Source organism: Rana temporaria, chromosome 9 (assembly GCF_905171775.1).
Source record: "Rana temporaria chromosome 9, aRanTem1.1, whole genome shotgun sequence".
NCBI classification, from domain to species: Eukaryota; Metazoa; Chordata; class Amphibia; order Anura; family Ranidae; genus Rana; species Rana temporaria.
Genome location: NC_053497.1, coordinates 113,661,058 through 113,677,795, shown reverse-complemented (window position 1 = coordinate 113,677,795; position 16,738 = coordinate 113,661,058). Strand labels below are relative to the sequence as shown.

General features: G+C 41.3%; 1 protein-coding gene across 1 annotated transcript in view; it reads left to right on the top strand.

Moving 5' to 3' along the window:
- Positions 1-2,273: 2,273 nt before the first annotated feature.
- The window catches only part of ADAMTS13 (ADAM metallopeptidase with thrombospondin type 1 motif 13), a 67,175-nt gene continuing 52,710 nt past the window's right edge, over positions 2,274-16,738 (top strand). The window contains exons 1-8 of the mRNA XM_040324175.1: positions 2,274-2,329; positions 2,596-2,787; positions 6,628-6,691; positions 10,143-10,411; positions 11,598-11,721; positions 11,890-12,038; positions 12,850-12,933; positions 15,833-15,957. Coding sequence (XP_040180109.1) covers positions 2,710-2,787; positions 6,628-6,691; positions 10,143-10,411; positions 11,598-11,721; positions 11,890-12,038; positions 12,850-12,933; positions 15,833-15,957 — 893 coding nt within the window. The 5' untranslated portion in view covers positions 2,274-2,329; positions 2,596-2,709. The remainder of the gene's footprint in view (positions 2,330-2,595; positions 2,788-6,627; positions 6,692-10,142; positions 10,412-11,597; positions 11,722-11,889; positions 12,039-12,849; positions 12,934-15,832; positions 15,958-16,738) is intronic.

Sequence of the window (16,738 nt, the reverse complement as noted above, 5' to 3'; positions counted from 1 at the left end):
TTGTATCTTTTTATCAAGATAATGAAAACTGATAGGATTGTCCTGTTATTGATGTTGTCCACAGAGCTTGCCTGGTTGTACTCCACCGGAAGTATTGTTTACTCTTAGAATTCATTGCAACATACTGAACATTTTGAACATATCCTCCAGCTATTGCAACATTTCAGAATGACCCCAGCAAAGAAGAAATTCCACTGATATAAAAGGAAGAGTAAATGTACAAAAACTGCTAGCTACGTCGTAATATATATATATATATATATATATATATATATATATATATATATATACACACACACACATTTTTTATATCTGTAGTTATTAAAAAATATATTAGGATGCCTATTTATAACAGATTAATTAAAAAAAAAAAAAAATCATTATAAAGTGTACTGTGTAATTGGTTCACATTTTCAATATTTGATAACACTAAAATTATTCCAGACAAATCATTTTATTAAGATTTTTTCATATTGTAAATTTAAAAAAAAAAAATTTGTACATGTTTATTTCTACTTGAATAGACTTTCCGTTGTTCAAAAAAGAAAGTGTGGAAAAGATAAACCAGTTGCTAACTTTTTATGTTGTTTGTAGAATTTGAAGCATATGCAAATAAACCAATGATTTTCATAGTACATAGATGATTTGTATCAATCCTCCGGGGGTGAGACAAATGTCCCCATTGAATTTTGGGTTAATTGGCCCACAAGTATGTTGTGAGGGGACCAAAACACAGCAACACACCTTCATACAGTGCCTTGAAAAAGTATTCATACCCCTTGAAATTTTTCATATTTTGTCATGTTGCAACCAAAAACATAAATGTATTTTATTGGGATTTTATGTGATAGACCAACACAAAGTGACACATAATTGTGTAGTGGAAAGAAAAAGGATAAATGTTTTTCTTCTTTTTTTTACAAATAAATATCTGTAAAAAGGAGTCCCCGCACACAAGTCAGGCCGCCTAGCACACAGACGTTTTCACATTTGATCTTGCTTTATTAATACCTCTCATTCTTACTCGGGAGCACGGGTCCTTAAAGTATTTTATTTGCGATCTTTTGCTAACTCCACCATCAACAAGAAAGTCCCTTGGGGCGGGGAATTCCAGTTACCTCGACTTCCGCCAGTTGGAACGCACACTGGCTCCTAGACTGATTGGAGCAGTAGTAGATCCTTTACAGTAATTGCCAAATCATCCGGATGCCAGGGGGGGGGGGCACCATAATTGAGGTGATTCATTGTAGGAGACCCACCGGACCTGGAGAAAGACATGGAGCATTTGAAACTTATTATCACAACACTTGTGGACTTTTTGTTAATATAATTAATTTGGATTGTATATTTAGCGCATTTCTATATATTTTTATGTTTTATGTACTGTGGTTTATGTCTCACAGGAGATTTTCTGCTTAAATTTGTTTATGAGGTTATTTAATAGCGCAGTTTTTAATATTTTCTTAATTGGTAGAGTCATTCCCAAAAAGACTTGCAGCTGTAATTGCAGCGAAAGGTGTTTCTACAAAGTATTGAGGAGGGCTGAATACAAATGCACGCCATATTTTTCACATTTTTATTTGTAAACAATTTTGAAAACCATTTATCATTTTCCTTCCACTTCACCATTATGTGCCACTTTGTGTTGGTCTCTCACATAAAATACATGTACGTTTTTGGTTGTAACATGACAAAATGTGGAAAAATGTATAGGGTATGAATACTTTTTCCAAGGCACTGCAAATGGGTACTTTTGTTTAATTGGTTTTAAACATGTGTTCTTTGAAAGAAATGTTGGAAAAAATGTAGTTGGATATCTTATGTCGCGTACACACGATCGGAATTTCCGACAAGAAAAGTTCCATGTGAACTTTTGGTCGGAAATTCCGACCGTGTGTAGGCCCCATCGGAATTTTTCTGTCGGAATTTCCGCCAGCAAAAATTTGAGAGCTGGTTCTCAAATTTTCCGACAGGAAAACTTCTTCGTCTGTATGCAATTCCGACGCACAAATCTCCTACGCATGCTCGGAAGCATTTAACTTAATTTTTCTCGGCTCGTCATAGTGTTGTATGTCACCGTCTTCTTTGACGTTCGCAATTTCCGACAACATTTGTGTGACCGTGTGTATGCAACACAAGTTTGAGCCAACATTCTGTCGGAACAAAATCCACGGTTTTCTTGTCGGAAATTCAAACAGAATATTTTTTTGTATTTTTGGGTAAGCTTTTCGTGCTTTCAAATTATCAATTTTCTTTCTTTTTTTTTTTAAATCAGGAAAACGAATATCCAGAAACCACATAAATAAACTCACATTGCAGACAAAGAAAGGTAAGCTGTCTGTTTATGAAAAAAAAAATCTATATCGATATCCAACTTTGGTACAGATATATCTTCTGCCATTAACATGCTGATCTGCATGAATTTGACCAAGGTGGATGCATATATTTATTTATTCTACTTTTATTACATGTTCCATTGGTTCCTTTGTTCTGCAAAGTTCCAGACTGTTGTGCAAGCTGCTTTTCTATGGTATTGACAGCTGTGTCCAGCCCTCTGTCCACATGTTGCTTACTCTATGTATCCCCTCCCTCCAGCTCTGTCATTTATCAACCACCGAACATGCACTTTATTTTACTGGGCCTCTGTATTATACATCGCTTGGAAACTTCACATCAACAATCCACGAATCGTCGCTTCTCCTGGAAATAATGATCCCATCTGTACTGGTACTGCTGGCATTTACCGTGCTCTCTCCTGGGGGCTGCGTAGCGTGGGACACTACCGAGGTACAACTTTGTATTACTTAAATAAGGGTATTTTCTGGCGTAGGTTTACATTCCACGCTGTACAGCAGGATATTGGAATATGACCCCTGCTTTCAAATTTGTCTTTTAAACTTTGACCTTAAGAGGGTTACTATTTGAGAAGGGAATAACGAGCTAAAATAAAGAATTGAGCTAGGAACAGTTACTTTAAAACGAATTGAAATGCCGATTACATGATAAACATGCATACTATTTTAAAAGACATTTTTGTTATAGCACATGGATGATATAGCAGTTAGTTTAAATATGATTTTAGTTTACCTTAAATAGCATTTTAGTGCTTTTATGTGCTTTTGAAACCTTTAACTTAATTATTCTGGATTATTTTAATGTACAGTAAAGCCATTTATTACGTTTTAAAGGTGTCCCGAAAAGTGAATGTATTACTTCAACAGTAAAGTGGTGTTTAATCTGGATGCAGTTCATCTGTGTAATATTTAAATTAAAAATTTTTTTATTTATTTCTTATTTGTACAGATTAAAGTTGTAGTTATTTGAACAGGATAGATGCTTAGGCCTCGTACAGACGAGCGAACATGTCCGATGAAAATGGTCTGCGGACCGTTTTCATCAGACATGTCCGCTCGGAGATTTCGGTCTGATGGTTGTACACACCATCAAACCGAAAATCCCCGTGGACAGACAGCGCGGTGACGTGGCGGTGACGTTGACGCCGCCACGTCACCAAACCTGGAAGTAAAATACTTCCAAGCATGCGCCGAATCCATTCGACGCATGCGGGGGATTTCTGTCCGCTGGTTAGGTGTACTAACCAGCGGACATGTCGGACGGACGGGTTTCCAGCCGACAAGTTTTAAAGCATGCTTTAAAACTTTTGTCTGCTGGAAACCTGTCTGCTAGGCTGTACACACGGTCGGATCTGTCCGCTGAAACTGGTCTGCGGACCAGTTTCAGCAGACATGTTCGGTCGTGTGTACAAGGCCTTACTTTTGTTATGCCTTTTTTTAATGCAACTTTACTGAGATTTCTTAAAAACAATTTCTTATCTCAGTTGTCCTTTTAGAACTTCATTCCAAATTGATGATGACACTTTGGGATGCTTACAAGGAGCATGGTAATAGTTCAGTTTTTTTTTTATTATCCAGGCATTGCTGTAGTACAGGGGTAGGCAACTTTAAAGAGGTGGAGATCTACCTGAACAACATGGGAGAAGTCAAAGATCACTGGGCACAGTGTCACCTCACACCTGATTTAAACCTCTAATTGTCATACTGCCGTGCTGCAATTGCATATATTGCAAGGCAATCATTGGTTTAACCCCTTCCCGCTGAGTGTACACACATATGCATCCTCGGCTTTTGGGGGTTATACCGGGATGATGCCCGCAGCTGCCGTCATCATCCCAGTACCGTTTTTCAGAGCGGGCAATCGGCTTTCCAGTGATAACAACCGATGCGGCTCCTCCACTCTTAACGAGCCTCCTGTCCCACCAGGAGACCCGATCCACGATGCGCCACTTCCGGCGCCTAGAGACAGACTGGAACCAAGCCGGAAATGGCTAAATTCCAGTCTCCTGAATGTACACACCGAAGCGACGTCACTTCCAGTTTACTCAGCTGCCAATGGCTTCCTGATGACGTAACATACGAAACGTACGTCAAGGCGGAACCTGGTCACGCACAGTCACGAACTTCCTATCCAGCTGGTTTCTGGTGGTGAGGCGCACGCCAGTTTCTCCAGCTACGGGGCCATCTCTCCTTACAGATACACGCTCTGCAGCCTCAGTGCCGGGAAACAGGCACTGCAAATAGTAAGGAGCCATTTGGAATTTTGTTTTTATCTTCATTTTATTAAAAACGGAATTATACTATTGCGGTCCTTCCCCTTTTTTTCATCCTATATCCCATGGTTTGCTACTGGAATATGGTCGTTTGTTAAGGATTCCCTGAATTGCATGGAGCAGTACACTTTGTGTTAACAAGCTGTAATTGACCTCTTTCTAAACAAAAGTGTCAACAACTTTTGGTAAGGTGCCATCCTTATTTTGAGCACGTTGGGTGATCCTCTGTTTATAGTGGGTGAAGGTGGACACTTAACACAGTGGATTTGTTTGCAGCACGCAACAATATATCTATTTAACTACCAAGGACTTTTGCACAAGGATTGGTGGAATCACTGGAATATTGCACTTTTACTTGCATTTATACCACATGCAGAGTTTATGATTGGACTTTTGTTTCACTTTACAAGACTATTTCAAGTCATCTTATACTCATTTATTTATGTAATTTACACTATATGTATGATGTTTAGCACAACTTAACTACTTTTATCTAGCGCCCCCTACCCTCTTTCTTTCGCCACTATATATTTCAGGTACACTGATTTTTTGGGGAGCAGCTTAATATTTATTTTATTTATACTTATATTGGTGCGAGATTTACTAATTGCCAATGGCGCCAGATTTTAAAAAATATACAGTATTCAGAATCGCTGTTTTTGGGCGATCTGAATACTTTGAAGTGCAAAGGAGAGATTGGGGGTCTTTTAAACCCCCAATCCCTCCATAGAGAGTACCTGTCACCACCTATTACTGTCACAAGGGATGTTTACATTCCTTGTTACAGCAATAAAAGTGATCAATTTATTTAAAAAAAACACAATTTAATAATATAAAAATAAAAAAAATAAAAACAATTTAAAGCGCCCCTTTTCCCGCGAGCGTGTGCAGCAAAGAAAACGCGTACCGAAGTCGTGCCCGCATATGTAAACGGTGTTCAAATCACACATGTGAGGTATCGCCGCGATCGTCAGAGCGAGAGCAATAATTATAGCACTAGACCCCCTCTGTAACTCTAACCTGATAACCGTAAAAAATATATAAAGCGACTATGGAGATTTTTAGGTACCATAGTTTGTCCTTATTCCACGACTGAATGCAATTATAAAACGTGACATGTTTGGTATCCATTTACTCAGCATAACATTATCTTTCACATTATATAAAAAAATTGGGCCAACTCTACGGTTTCATTTTTTTTTAAGTGTATTTTTTCCAAAAAAGTTGCGTTTAAAACACTGCTGCACAAATACCGTGTGACATAAAATATTGCAACCATCGCCATTTTATTCTCTAGATTCTCTGCTAAAAATATATATAATGTTTGGGGGTTCTAAGTAATTTTCTAGCAAAAAATACAGATTTTAACTTGTAAACACCAAATGTCAGAAATAGGCTTAGGCATGAAAGGGTTATATCGGGTGGTGAGGAGGCAACATATCACCTCTTCCCCACCTGTCAAACTCACTGGGATCATTTTCAGAGGAGAGGAAGTGCCTGCTGCACTTGTGAATGAGCCGTGCAGTGCATCTGCGACTTTCCTGGGTTAGCTGTTCTTTGCCATAGACTTCTCTTATATCCTGCAGGTGTGGTACACATTCTGAAAGCGCACCAAAACTCCTGCATTCATAAAGTGCACCAAACTCGCAGGATATAATAGAAGCCTATTCCTATGTGCAGCAATATACGTCCATGTATAGCCCTGTCTGTTCAACAGAAGCCGGTTCCCTTGTATATATGGTTACCTATTAAGGACACTATTATTATTCAATATTCTATTTTTTTTTTCATTATTGGTACTTATTTTATTATAATTTTTGACTCACTTATTGCTTTTTTGCAATTTAGGTTTGTGTTAAGCGTAACTCTATTTACAATTGTGTTTTTTTATGACTGTGTTCATCTCACAGCAGAGTTGCTGCTTACAGGGAATGTGGATTATTTAGCAAAGTTTCTTCTTTTTCTTTATTCCCATATTTAACAACCCTGCATGTTTTTAGATGTTCTTGAAGACGCTTGATTCTGAGGCGCTCCTTTCGTATTTTGGCACAGAAAATGTCTCAGGTAAGCTCAAGTAACGACATGAAAATGGATCCATTTGCGTTTAGCTATTCTACTGTGAAATTTGATGATTTCTAATTGCTTGTACTGTACTGCATATACAGCGGGACTGCTGACTGTGGAGACATTAATAATATGATATGTTTGTTCTTGGCTCCAGGCGTCTGGTGCTGGTAGTTTTTCTACTTGAGGATTCTCTCTTCAAGAACCTTTTGTGAACGCGGAAGCTGCTCATTGTTTCATTAACTACTATACTAAAAACGACCTACCTCATCTAAACCGAAACATTAAGAGTGTATTATTTGTAGATTTTCAGTCTTTAGAGGTGGCTGCATGAGTTTACTTTTTCAGGCTTTTTGTCCTTTATTTTCATCTGGTGATCCTGCCAGTAACACATTTCTTGTCCAAGGATCACAACACTTACTCCCTGCACTGTATCTATGGAGGATCAGTTTTGTCACACTAGGTGGCTCTCCTAATTTGGTATACAAACACCTCCCCTCTCTTCACCTCTATTAGAAAGAGGGAAATTGCAGCTGACCGTTTCACTAGCCCTCAGGGCTCACTTCTCCCACAGTCCTCCCAGACTGACACTTTCTCCACAGTCCTCCCAGACTGAACACTCACCAGTAGGGATGAGCCCGATGTTCGAGTTGAACGTTAGTTCGACTCGAACACCGGGTGTTCGCCGAATAGCAAACAATTTGGGGTGTTTGCGGCAAATTCGAAAGCCGCGTAACACCCTTTAAAAGTCTATGGAAGAAATCAAAAGTGCTAATTTTAAAGGCTTATATGCATGGTATTGTCATGAAAAGTGTTTGGGGACCTGGGTCCTGCCCCGGGGGACATGTATCAATGCAAAAAAATACGTTTTAAAAATGGCAGTTTTTTCAGGAGCAGTGATTTTAATCATGCTTAAAGTGAAACAATAAAAGTAAAATATTCCTTTAAATTTTGTACCTGGAGGGTATCTATAGTATGCCCGTAAAGTGGCAATTTTTTCCCGTGTGAACAGTTCCTGCACAAAATTACATTTCTAAAGGAAAAGTTTTCTAAACTAAAAGTCATTTAAAACTACTTGCGGCTATAATGAATAGTCGGTTTCAGCAATACAGATAAAAGTATATGAAAAAAAAATGTCGTGGGGTTCCCCCCAAAAATCCATACCAGACCCTTATCCGAGCATGCAGGCTGCAGTAAAAGAGGGGGGGGACTAGAGAGCGCCCCCCCCCCCTGAACCGTACCAGGCCACATGCCCTCAACATGGATAGAATGTCCCCATGTTGATGGGGACAAGGGCCTTTTCCCCACAACCCTAGAGCCCGATGAAGCGACACGCATGCCTTGAACGCGCGCACCGCCCCGTGACCTAACCCGGAAGTGACGCTCCGCCACCTGGGCTCCACGGTTGCGTTCCACCACGCTGTCTCACTGCGTCCCTGTATCTCTATGTCCCACCAGTGCTGGATGCCACCTAGGGACATCTACAGATGCCTTGACCAGCGGATGAATCGCACAGTGTTTCTCCCTGCAGTGGGAGTCTAGAGCATCCGTCCATCCCAGGATCCCAACATCAGTGGAGTCCACCTATCCCGGGAAGTCAGCCACGGATGACACCCTATTGTGATATGCCTCTGTTTCCTGCAGTCTTGTGAGTAGTACCCTCATAAGAATTGTCCTGTTATTTGTGTTAATAAATTTAATACTACGCTTAGAGGGCACCGCTTTTTGTTCTTTTATCCCCACAACCCTTGCCTGGTGATTGTGGGGGTCTGTGGGCAAGGGGCTTATCAGAATCTGGAAGCCCCCTTTAACAAAGGGGACCCCCAGATCCCAGCCTCCCTATGTGAATTGGTAATGGGGTACATGTGGCCTGGTACAGTTCAGGGGGGGCGCTCTCTCGTCCCCCCCTTTTTCCTGCGGTCTGCCAGGTTGTGTGCTCGGATAAGGGTCTGGTATGGATTTTTGGGGGAACCCCACAACATTTTTTTTTATTTGGGCTTGTGGTTCCCCTTAAAATCCATACCAGACCCTTCAGGCCCCTACGCCATTTTTTTAAAAAAAAATTGGCACAGGGATCCCCTTAATATTCATACCAGACCCAAAGGGCCTGGTAATGGACTGGGGGGGAACCCATGCCGTTTTTTTCATTGACTTATCTGTATTGCCGGCAATTCATTATAGCCACGAGTAGTTTTAAATTACTTTTTCTTCCTTTTAGAAACTTAATTTTGTGCAGGGACTGTTCTAAACACGGGAACAATGTGCCACTTTACGAGCATACTATAGACACCCCCAGGTACGAAATGTAAAGGAATATTACTTTTATTGTTTCACTTTAAGCATTATTAAAATCACTGCTCCCGAAAAAAATTCAGTTTTTAAACCTTTTTTTAGCATTGATACATGTCCCCTGGGGTAGGACCCAGGTCCCCAAACACATTTTATGACAATACCATACTATGTCCCCTAGACTTTAACGTTGTTCGCACAAATTTTTTACATGTTCTGCTGCAAACCGAACCGGGGGGGGGAGTTCGGCTCATCCCTACTCACCAGCCTACCCGGCTGACTCTCAGGATATCTCCTGGACGTGCTGACCTGCTCCTGCTGTCATCTCACTTGCTCTCGTGCCTCTAGGAAGGGTTTCCTCCATGTGTTGTGGGGGATCCTTCCAGCACCCGAGCCCCAGACCTAAGGACACCCCTCCAGACTAGGGGGTGCCTAGCAAAAGCCTCCGACAGCCTCCTGGGCACTCCATCTTCCACCCGACTGCTCTTGCTGGCATGACTCATGTCCATTTATGAGGTAAGTCTGCCCCCTGCCAGCCCATTTGCTGGGGATTGGCCAGGGTCCTCATAAATATGCACAGCAGCCTTTCCACACCCTCCAGTTCTGGAAATTTTGACCAATTTCCAGACCAGGACAAGTGTCAGATACAGCTGCCAGATGAGTCATCCAGCCTCCTTGAGTCACAAAACCCTGACCCAGTTTCAGCCCAGGTCTGGTGCCCAGCCAAGCCAATTTACCTACACTAACAACTAAACTATGTACACTAGCTAGAGGGTGCTACATTGGAAAAAGAACCACATTCATAATAATGACAGGTACAATCTACAATACAAAATAGGGCGTTACAGACATATTCATCAATGTAGTTCCCTTTTGAGTATTGGCAAAATAACAAAGTGAATACATAGTCAACTCTTCCAAGGAGACTGTATACTCAGAACTAATATACCAATTTTTTCAAAAAAAGCACTCTGTGGAAAAAATTCAACAAAGTTTCAGTTTTAGGCCCATTTAATACCAATTTTGGTTTGTGGTGGGTATAGGGCTATTTACAAATACCAGCAACTAGAGGGGGTGAAGTCAGCTCCAGAAAAAATATGTTTGTTTTACATTTTTTTTTCCTTTTCTACAGAAACATAACACTATTTTCCTTCTTCCACAGCCTCTGACGTGGCATTCACAAACCTGACATGCACCTGTGAGGACACAGGGAGGACACCTCTGTGCTCTGCCACCCTCTGCATCCTTCACTCACACCTGGGGAAATTTATATTTACATTCCAGGATGGGTATTGGCCCGTCCATGTAGAGCGAGTTTTAAATGCTTCTCTGCACCACCTCATGCAATTTCCAAAGTCCTGCAGGTCAATAGGCACCACTCTGCACCCCTCTGGGGCGAAATCTCTGGTCACTTTCTGTGATGGACAGCTGGTGAGTCTTAGTTTAGTTTAGTCTCTGCTTCTATTTTTTTTTTTGTCAAAGCTTCATTGAACAAGCTGAAGTTAGAAGCTGATTGGCTACCATGCATAGTTGCATCAGAATTTGCTCTCTCCAGTTTTAGTAAATCACCCCACTCTGCCTTCTTTCTTTGCAACAGAAGAGCAGATAATAAATACCTGAGATTCTCACAAACTATTGGGTGGTAGCTGAACTTTTTTTACTTGGAATGTCTGCTCAGCTTGGGGGGAAAAGTGACCACCAAATTTGTGTACATAGACCTGGCAGCTTAAGAGATGTGGGGATATCAAATGGGAAAATGTTATCAAATATTTACTGTATTTTCCTTTCCTGGCGCCAATCCATGGCAGCATATATGTGATATAGCTCTGCCCCTATATTCACTTACAGGACCTGTTTAAATCTATAAAAGGAAAGCTAAAGCAACCTCCCCTATTCTCTGTACAAAATAACAAGATCAAAAAAGGGAGGCTTTGTATGCTGCCATGCATTGGCATCAGGAAAGGAAAATTGCGATAAGTTTTTGCTACAATTTCCCATTTTCCTGACGCCAACATGGCAGCATACATATGATAAATAATGAGCTAAACAGGGAGGGCTAAAATGTATAATAAAACATTATTACAATGGTCATGGAAACATGGACCATCATTCCTTTGAAGTCTATTGATGTACAAGCCCCTGGATCTTCCCCGTAGCGTCTGAGGCTGGTGCGCTGCATTAACCGGCCTGCTGCTTTGCAGATGTCTCCATAGGCATTTTGCATGCACTGCCCGAACTTAAAGATGTAAAAAATAGACCTACCTAAACAAGCCTCTATCACTTTGCTCATGCCTGGCCGCACTGTAAGTTTTCAGGATGACCTTGATGCAATCAGAGAATGGGGGAGATCCTGTGGGTGGATATAGGGGAGGACATGTATGCTGCCATTTTGGCGTCAAGGAAAACGTTTTTTAGGTATGCTGAAATAAGCTATTGACCGAGAAACCACTCTAGCATGCTTACATCCATTTAATAGTGACTAAAGTGGGCTTGCATTTTAGTTTGTTTGGGTCAATTGGACAGTTTTTAATAGTTCTTAGTAGCGTTATTTTTACATGAAAAAAATGATGGTGTTTTTTTCTGGCTAATAATTTTTTTAATCTATGTATTTTCCCAGCGTGGGTTTATCACGACGGATGTTTACAATTTCTTTGTCCAGCCACTAAAGAAGAGGAATTCTTTGCAGAGACATGGACTTGGGGGCCTTCATATAATGACCCGAGCAAAAATTGCACACACAGGTACAGAGACTGGATACCCTGCAATAGCATCTGCAATATCATTTTTTGAAGTGCAAAGTGTCTTGGTATGCATAGTATGACTTGGAGAGGCTTAAAGTACACATAGAATTGCAGTTATGTCTTGTACATCAATTATATAAAGTGACTTGACCTTTGACTGCCTTTTAGATTCACTGAAGCACCATGAAGCTCATCAACTGACAAAAAGAGCAGCTGTCGGGGTTAGACACCTGGAACTTCTGGTAGTCGTTGGCCATGATGTCTATCAGTTTCATCAGGAGGACACAGAGAGATATATTCTTACCAACCTAAACATTGTATGTACATAGAGCAACTCACTCCTTACCAATCTCAACAGCCAATGAGCTCTAGGTATATTTATTTAACCAGTTCTGCAGAAATGACATCTGGAATTTGATAGGGTTCCCATAAAGCCTCTGAATGTTTTCAATAATTTAAAGCAAAGGAGCTTTATTAAAAGAAAAACAATAGTTTAGTACAGGGGTGTCCAACCTTTTGAAGAGCGAGGGCCACTTAAGTGACTTGGTAACCGGTCGTGGGCCACAATGAGTGAAGCTGGCGGATGACAGGTCTGTGTCCACTCTGCATATGGAGAACGGACACAGACACAGCCCACTCTACTCTATGGGTCCTTCACTTCGATCCACCCCAGAACAGATATGCCCATATTTGTTATCACTCTGCCTGTGACAGGAGCCAGCACTATACAGGAAGCATCGGCTTATGCGGCTCTACTGCGCAGCTGCCTGCTTTCTCTACCCCTGTCTTCATTTACAATACTGATGCTCTGGAAAGACGATGCCAACCAGCCATCCCAGAGCAGGAGGTCGCGGGCCACATCAGAGGGCTCCGCGGGCCACTGGTTGGGCACCCCTGGTTTAGTATAATATTTTCCCTGCCATATCCAAAGTAAAAGCAATAAAAAAAAAAGATTTGGATAGAGCTATGCTTTAATTGCTTTCTTAACATAATGGCAGTTGTTTATAGCTCAAGCTGAATGACTCAATATATATACTGATAGGGATAGTATTTCTTAAGTAAATTAATTCTTAATGAAACCCAGTTATTCAATAAACTAATATTAAACATGGTAATTTTCTATTGTAGGGGGCAGAGCTGATGAGAGACGTCTCACTCGGAGCTGCGATTCGCGTGCACCTGGTCAAGATGATCATTCTCACTGAGCCAGAGGTGATGATTTCATCATAGAGGGACACTGTAGCTGGCATGGGGAAATCTGTATAACATGTCTGTCAGTTACCGCCAGTGACATCACCACTTCACCTCTTCACTTCCTTCAATCAGAGAACACTGTACTCATAAAAAAAGTCAAAAGGCATTCTGTAAATACTGGCTGTGCCATGTAAACAACCCACTGTGGTAACTTTGCAGAAGGATAGCTGCCCAGCACAGTACCCAGAATACCGCTGCAATCACTATAGTAGTGGATGAGAAGCAGAAGTCAGAATGTAGCTTTTGAGATGCAGCTCTCCATTAACTGGGGTATCACAAAGATTCTCTGGAGTATTGAAATGCTGGAAAATGGGAGTGCTATAAAGGTTTGAACAAGTCCAGTAAGTTTCTTATTTGTCAGGACATGTAAACAGAAGCCAATGCATAGAAAAATAGCACCAGGTACTAGTATTTATATACTATAATAATTATTCAGTACAAACTCAAATCCAGTGCTTGCATAATAAGGGGGAGTTCTCAAGCCCCGAAACGCGATTGGATTACTGTTTACCTGTCTTGATGGAGAAAACTTTTACAGGACTTGTTCAAACTTCTTTGTTATCCAATATTTTACATGATTTAGCATTGGCAACTCAAATTAAATCAGGTATTAGGGGATGTGTTTAGTTCACAGGGATCCTACGGATGCCAGATTTATCCAAAGCACCCTCAGCAACTTACACCTAAATCTTTCTGGCCCATGGAAGGAGTAAAAAAGACACTACATTTGTCAAAGTGCAAGATTGCTGCTAATCTGCAAATCAGAAAAAGAAAGATGTGATCAAGGATGAAAATAACAAACAAGCAAGCAAGAGGGAGGAATAGAGATAGAGGGAGGGGGTGAGTAAGGACTCATTTACACTTGCTTTGGCTTCAACACACATTACAGCGCCTACCGCTTCAATATGCTTTTACGATGTGTTTTTGATGCTTCAGTGGTGCTTCAATGACGCTTTGGTGATGCTTCCGTAATGCTTTTTTGAAACTTTGTTGAAGCTTGACAGACGCTCTGTGTGTGTGTGGATATCTCATAGCTGTAATTTCTCCAAAACAAAGTGAAGCTAAAGCTGAATTAAAGCCTCTCAAAGGCCACAGGTGCTTCAAGCAAGCTTTGTCATAGCGTTATATGGAGGCTTTTAAGACGCTTAGAAGCACCACTAAATGCTCATTTGCTTCGGCTTCAAACAGGCTTTGTTAAAGCTCTCTGAATGCTAGTCAAAGCTCCTGTCAGGAAATAAAATGGTTCGCTTCAGGGGTCAAGTCCTGGGGAAAAAAGTGTGGGAACTCCCACCCAAGATCCACTCCCCCACCAAAAAAAAAATGATACGCTCATATGCATAATTACTAAACTACATAGTTACATAGTTAGTCAGGTTGAAAAAAGACACAAGTCCATCCAGTTCAACCACAAAAAACAAAATAAAAAAACAAAATAAAAAACACAGTAAAATCCTATACACCCAACTCCATACCCACAGTTGATCCAGAGGAAGGCAAAAAACCCCAGCAGAACATGATCCAATTTGCTACAACAGGGGAAAAAATTCCTTCCTGATCCCCTGAGAGGCAATCGGATTTACCCTGGATCAACTTTATCTACAAATCTTAGTAACCAGTTATATTCTGAACATTTAGGAAAGAATCCAGGCCTTTCTTAAAGCAATCTACTGAGCTGACCAGAACCACCTCTGGAGGGAGTCTGTTGTTTTTTATTCCGATCCACTCTACCTTAATAATCCTTTATGTTACTGGCCGTTTAGCAAGTTCTTTCTAAAGCCCGCGATAACTGGCGGCAGACCTCCGCAATGTCTCCTGGGAACAATGACAAAAGCTCCCATGAGACATTGCGGCATCGAGGAAGTGACGGAATATCCACACACTACCTGATGAATCCATATACAGGAAGCGGCCAGTAACATAAAGGATTACTAAGGTTCGCCTGTGCCTGACAGTGACTCGAGCTGGGCATTGCCGCTTAGTGAAGGATTGGCTCGGGCGGCTCGGCTGCTCTAGTCCTGCAAAGGGAACTGCGTTCCTGCTGTGAAAAAAGTGCAGGAACTCTGTTCCCACGTGTTCCCGCAGGACTTGAGCCCTGGGCCGCTTACAGTCCTGTATACACCTTGCTTTTGCTTGGCTTCACTTCAAAATTTTTACCCCATGCAGCTTCAGTGGTGCTTCAAAGCCTCTAAAGAAGTCTATGGCAAAACCTTGCTTGAAGCCCCACCGAAGCCTCATCGAAGCACTACAAAGTCTCATCGAAGCTTCACCAAAGCCCCACAAAGCCTCATCGAAGCACTACAAAGTCTCATCGAAGCTTCACCGAAGCCCCCACGAAGCCCCACAAAGCCTCATCGAAGCACCACGCAAAAGCAGGTGTAAACAGGACAGTAAGCTAACCATTTTATTTAGTGACAGGAGATTTGACTGGCGCTCACAGAGCTTTAACAAAGCATGTCGGAAACCTTGTTTTGAAGCAAGTGTTAACTAGCCCTAAAGCTACATGGGGTATAATTTTTAAAGTGAAAGCCAAAGCAAAGTAAATGCAGGTGTAAACAGGACTGTAAGCTAACCATTTTATTTAGTGACTGAAGCCTTATTTTGAAGCAGATGTAAACTAGCTCTGGAGGGAAATATGCTAAAGAAAAGGAGAGAAAGGCAGAAAGGCAGTAAAAGGGAGTAGAGAGAGAAATATGATAAATTGCATATTACCTCCTACAGCCATTAATACATTTTTTTTTATACATAATTTAGCAGGATTTTTAATCCTGTGTGTAAACAGATTATCACTAAGTACAGAGGGTGGAATTAAAGCAGAGCAGGCACATCATCGTATTTGTCTTTACCATTATGCCAGCAGGCCGGGATCCAGATCAGCAACAACCTCACGTCGTCTCTGATGAGTATGTGTGAATGGAGCAGGAAAATCAATCCTCAGAGTGACTCTGACCCCCAGCACGCTGATCTTGTGCTCTACGTCACCAGGTATGAGATGAGGATAATGTAATATCAAGATATTTTAATCACAAGCTGCAGTAACCCATAGCAACTGCTTATAACTCCTCAAAACCCCTGCATGCTTTCATTTTGGTAATCAAGGTATGGAGGAAGAATGGAGAGGCACAGAATCAAAGTTGTGTGAGGTCCAGTGTGAAGTTTCCACAGTCTGCAATGACTGTGATATTCTAATTTTATGAGATACACCTGTGTGTGTATATACACTTTTTCAGTGTTTCTCAACTCTCTCAACCCATGGCGAGGCCTGTTCAGAGTGGAACCTGTCCTGTTAAAAGGCTGTGTGATCTTGGCCACCACACTGCAGCTCAGTTTCAGGGTCTTGGCAATCTTCTTATAGCCTAGGCCAGTGGTCTCTAAACCGTGGCCCGGCGGCCAGATGTGGCACTTTGCTTGCCTTTATCCGGCCTTTGGTGGACAATTGCTTCTACTGACCCAAACAATGGGGCACTAATCCTCTCACTGATACCAATGATGGGACACTGTTTCTCCCACTGATACCAATCAGGGCCGTCTTAATAGCATCATGGCCCCCCTGGGCAAAGTAATGCACTGGGGCCCCTAACAGTCTGTCCCAATTTACGCACCTAAAGAATTAAAGTATAAATAGTTAATAGAATTAAACATAATAAAATACATTTTAAACAATAAGAAAACATGCCATAAATCAAAGACTAATCAACACAAAGGGCAGTCAGGAGGGAGTCAGGAGGGAAGAATACTGGGACTAGGAGGGCACAGTACAGTTTAT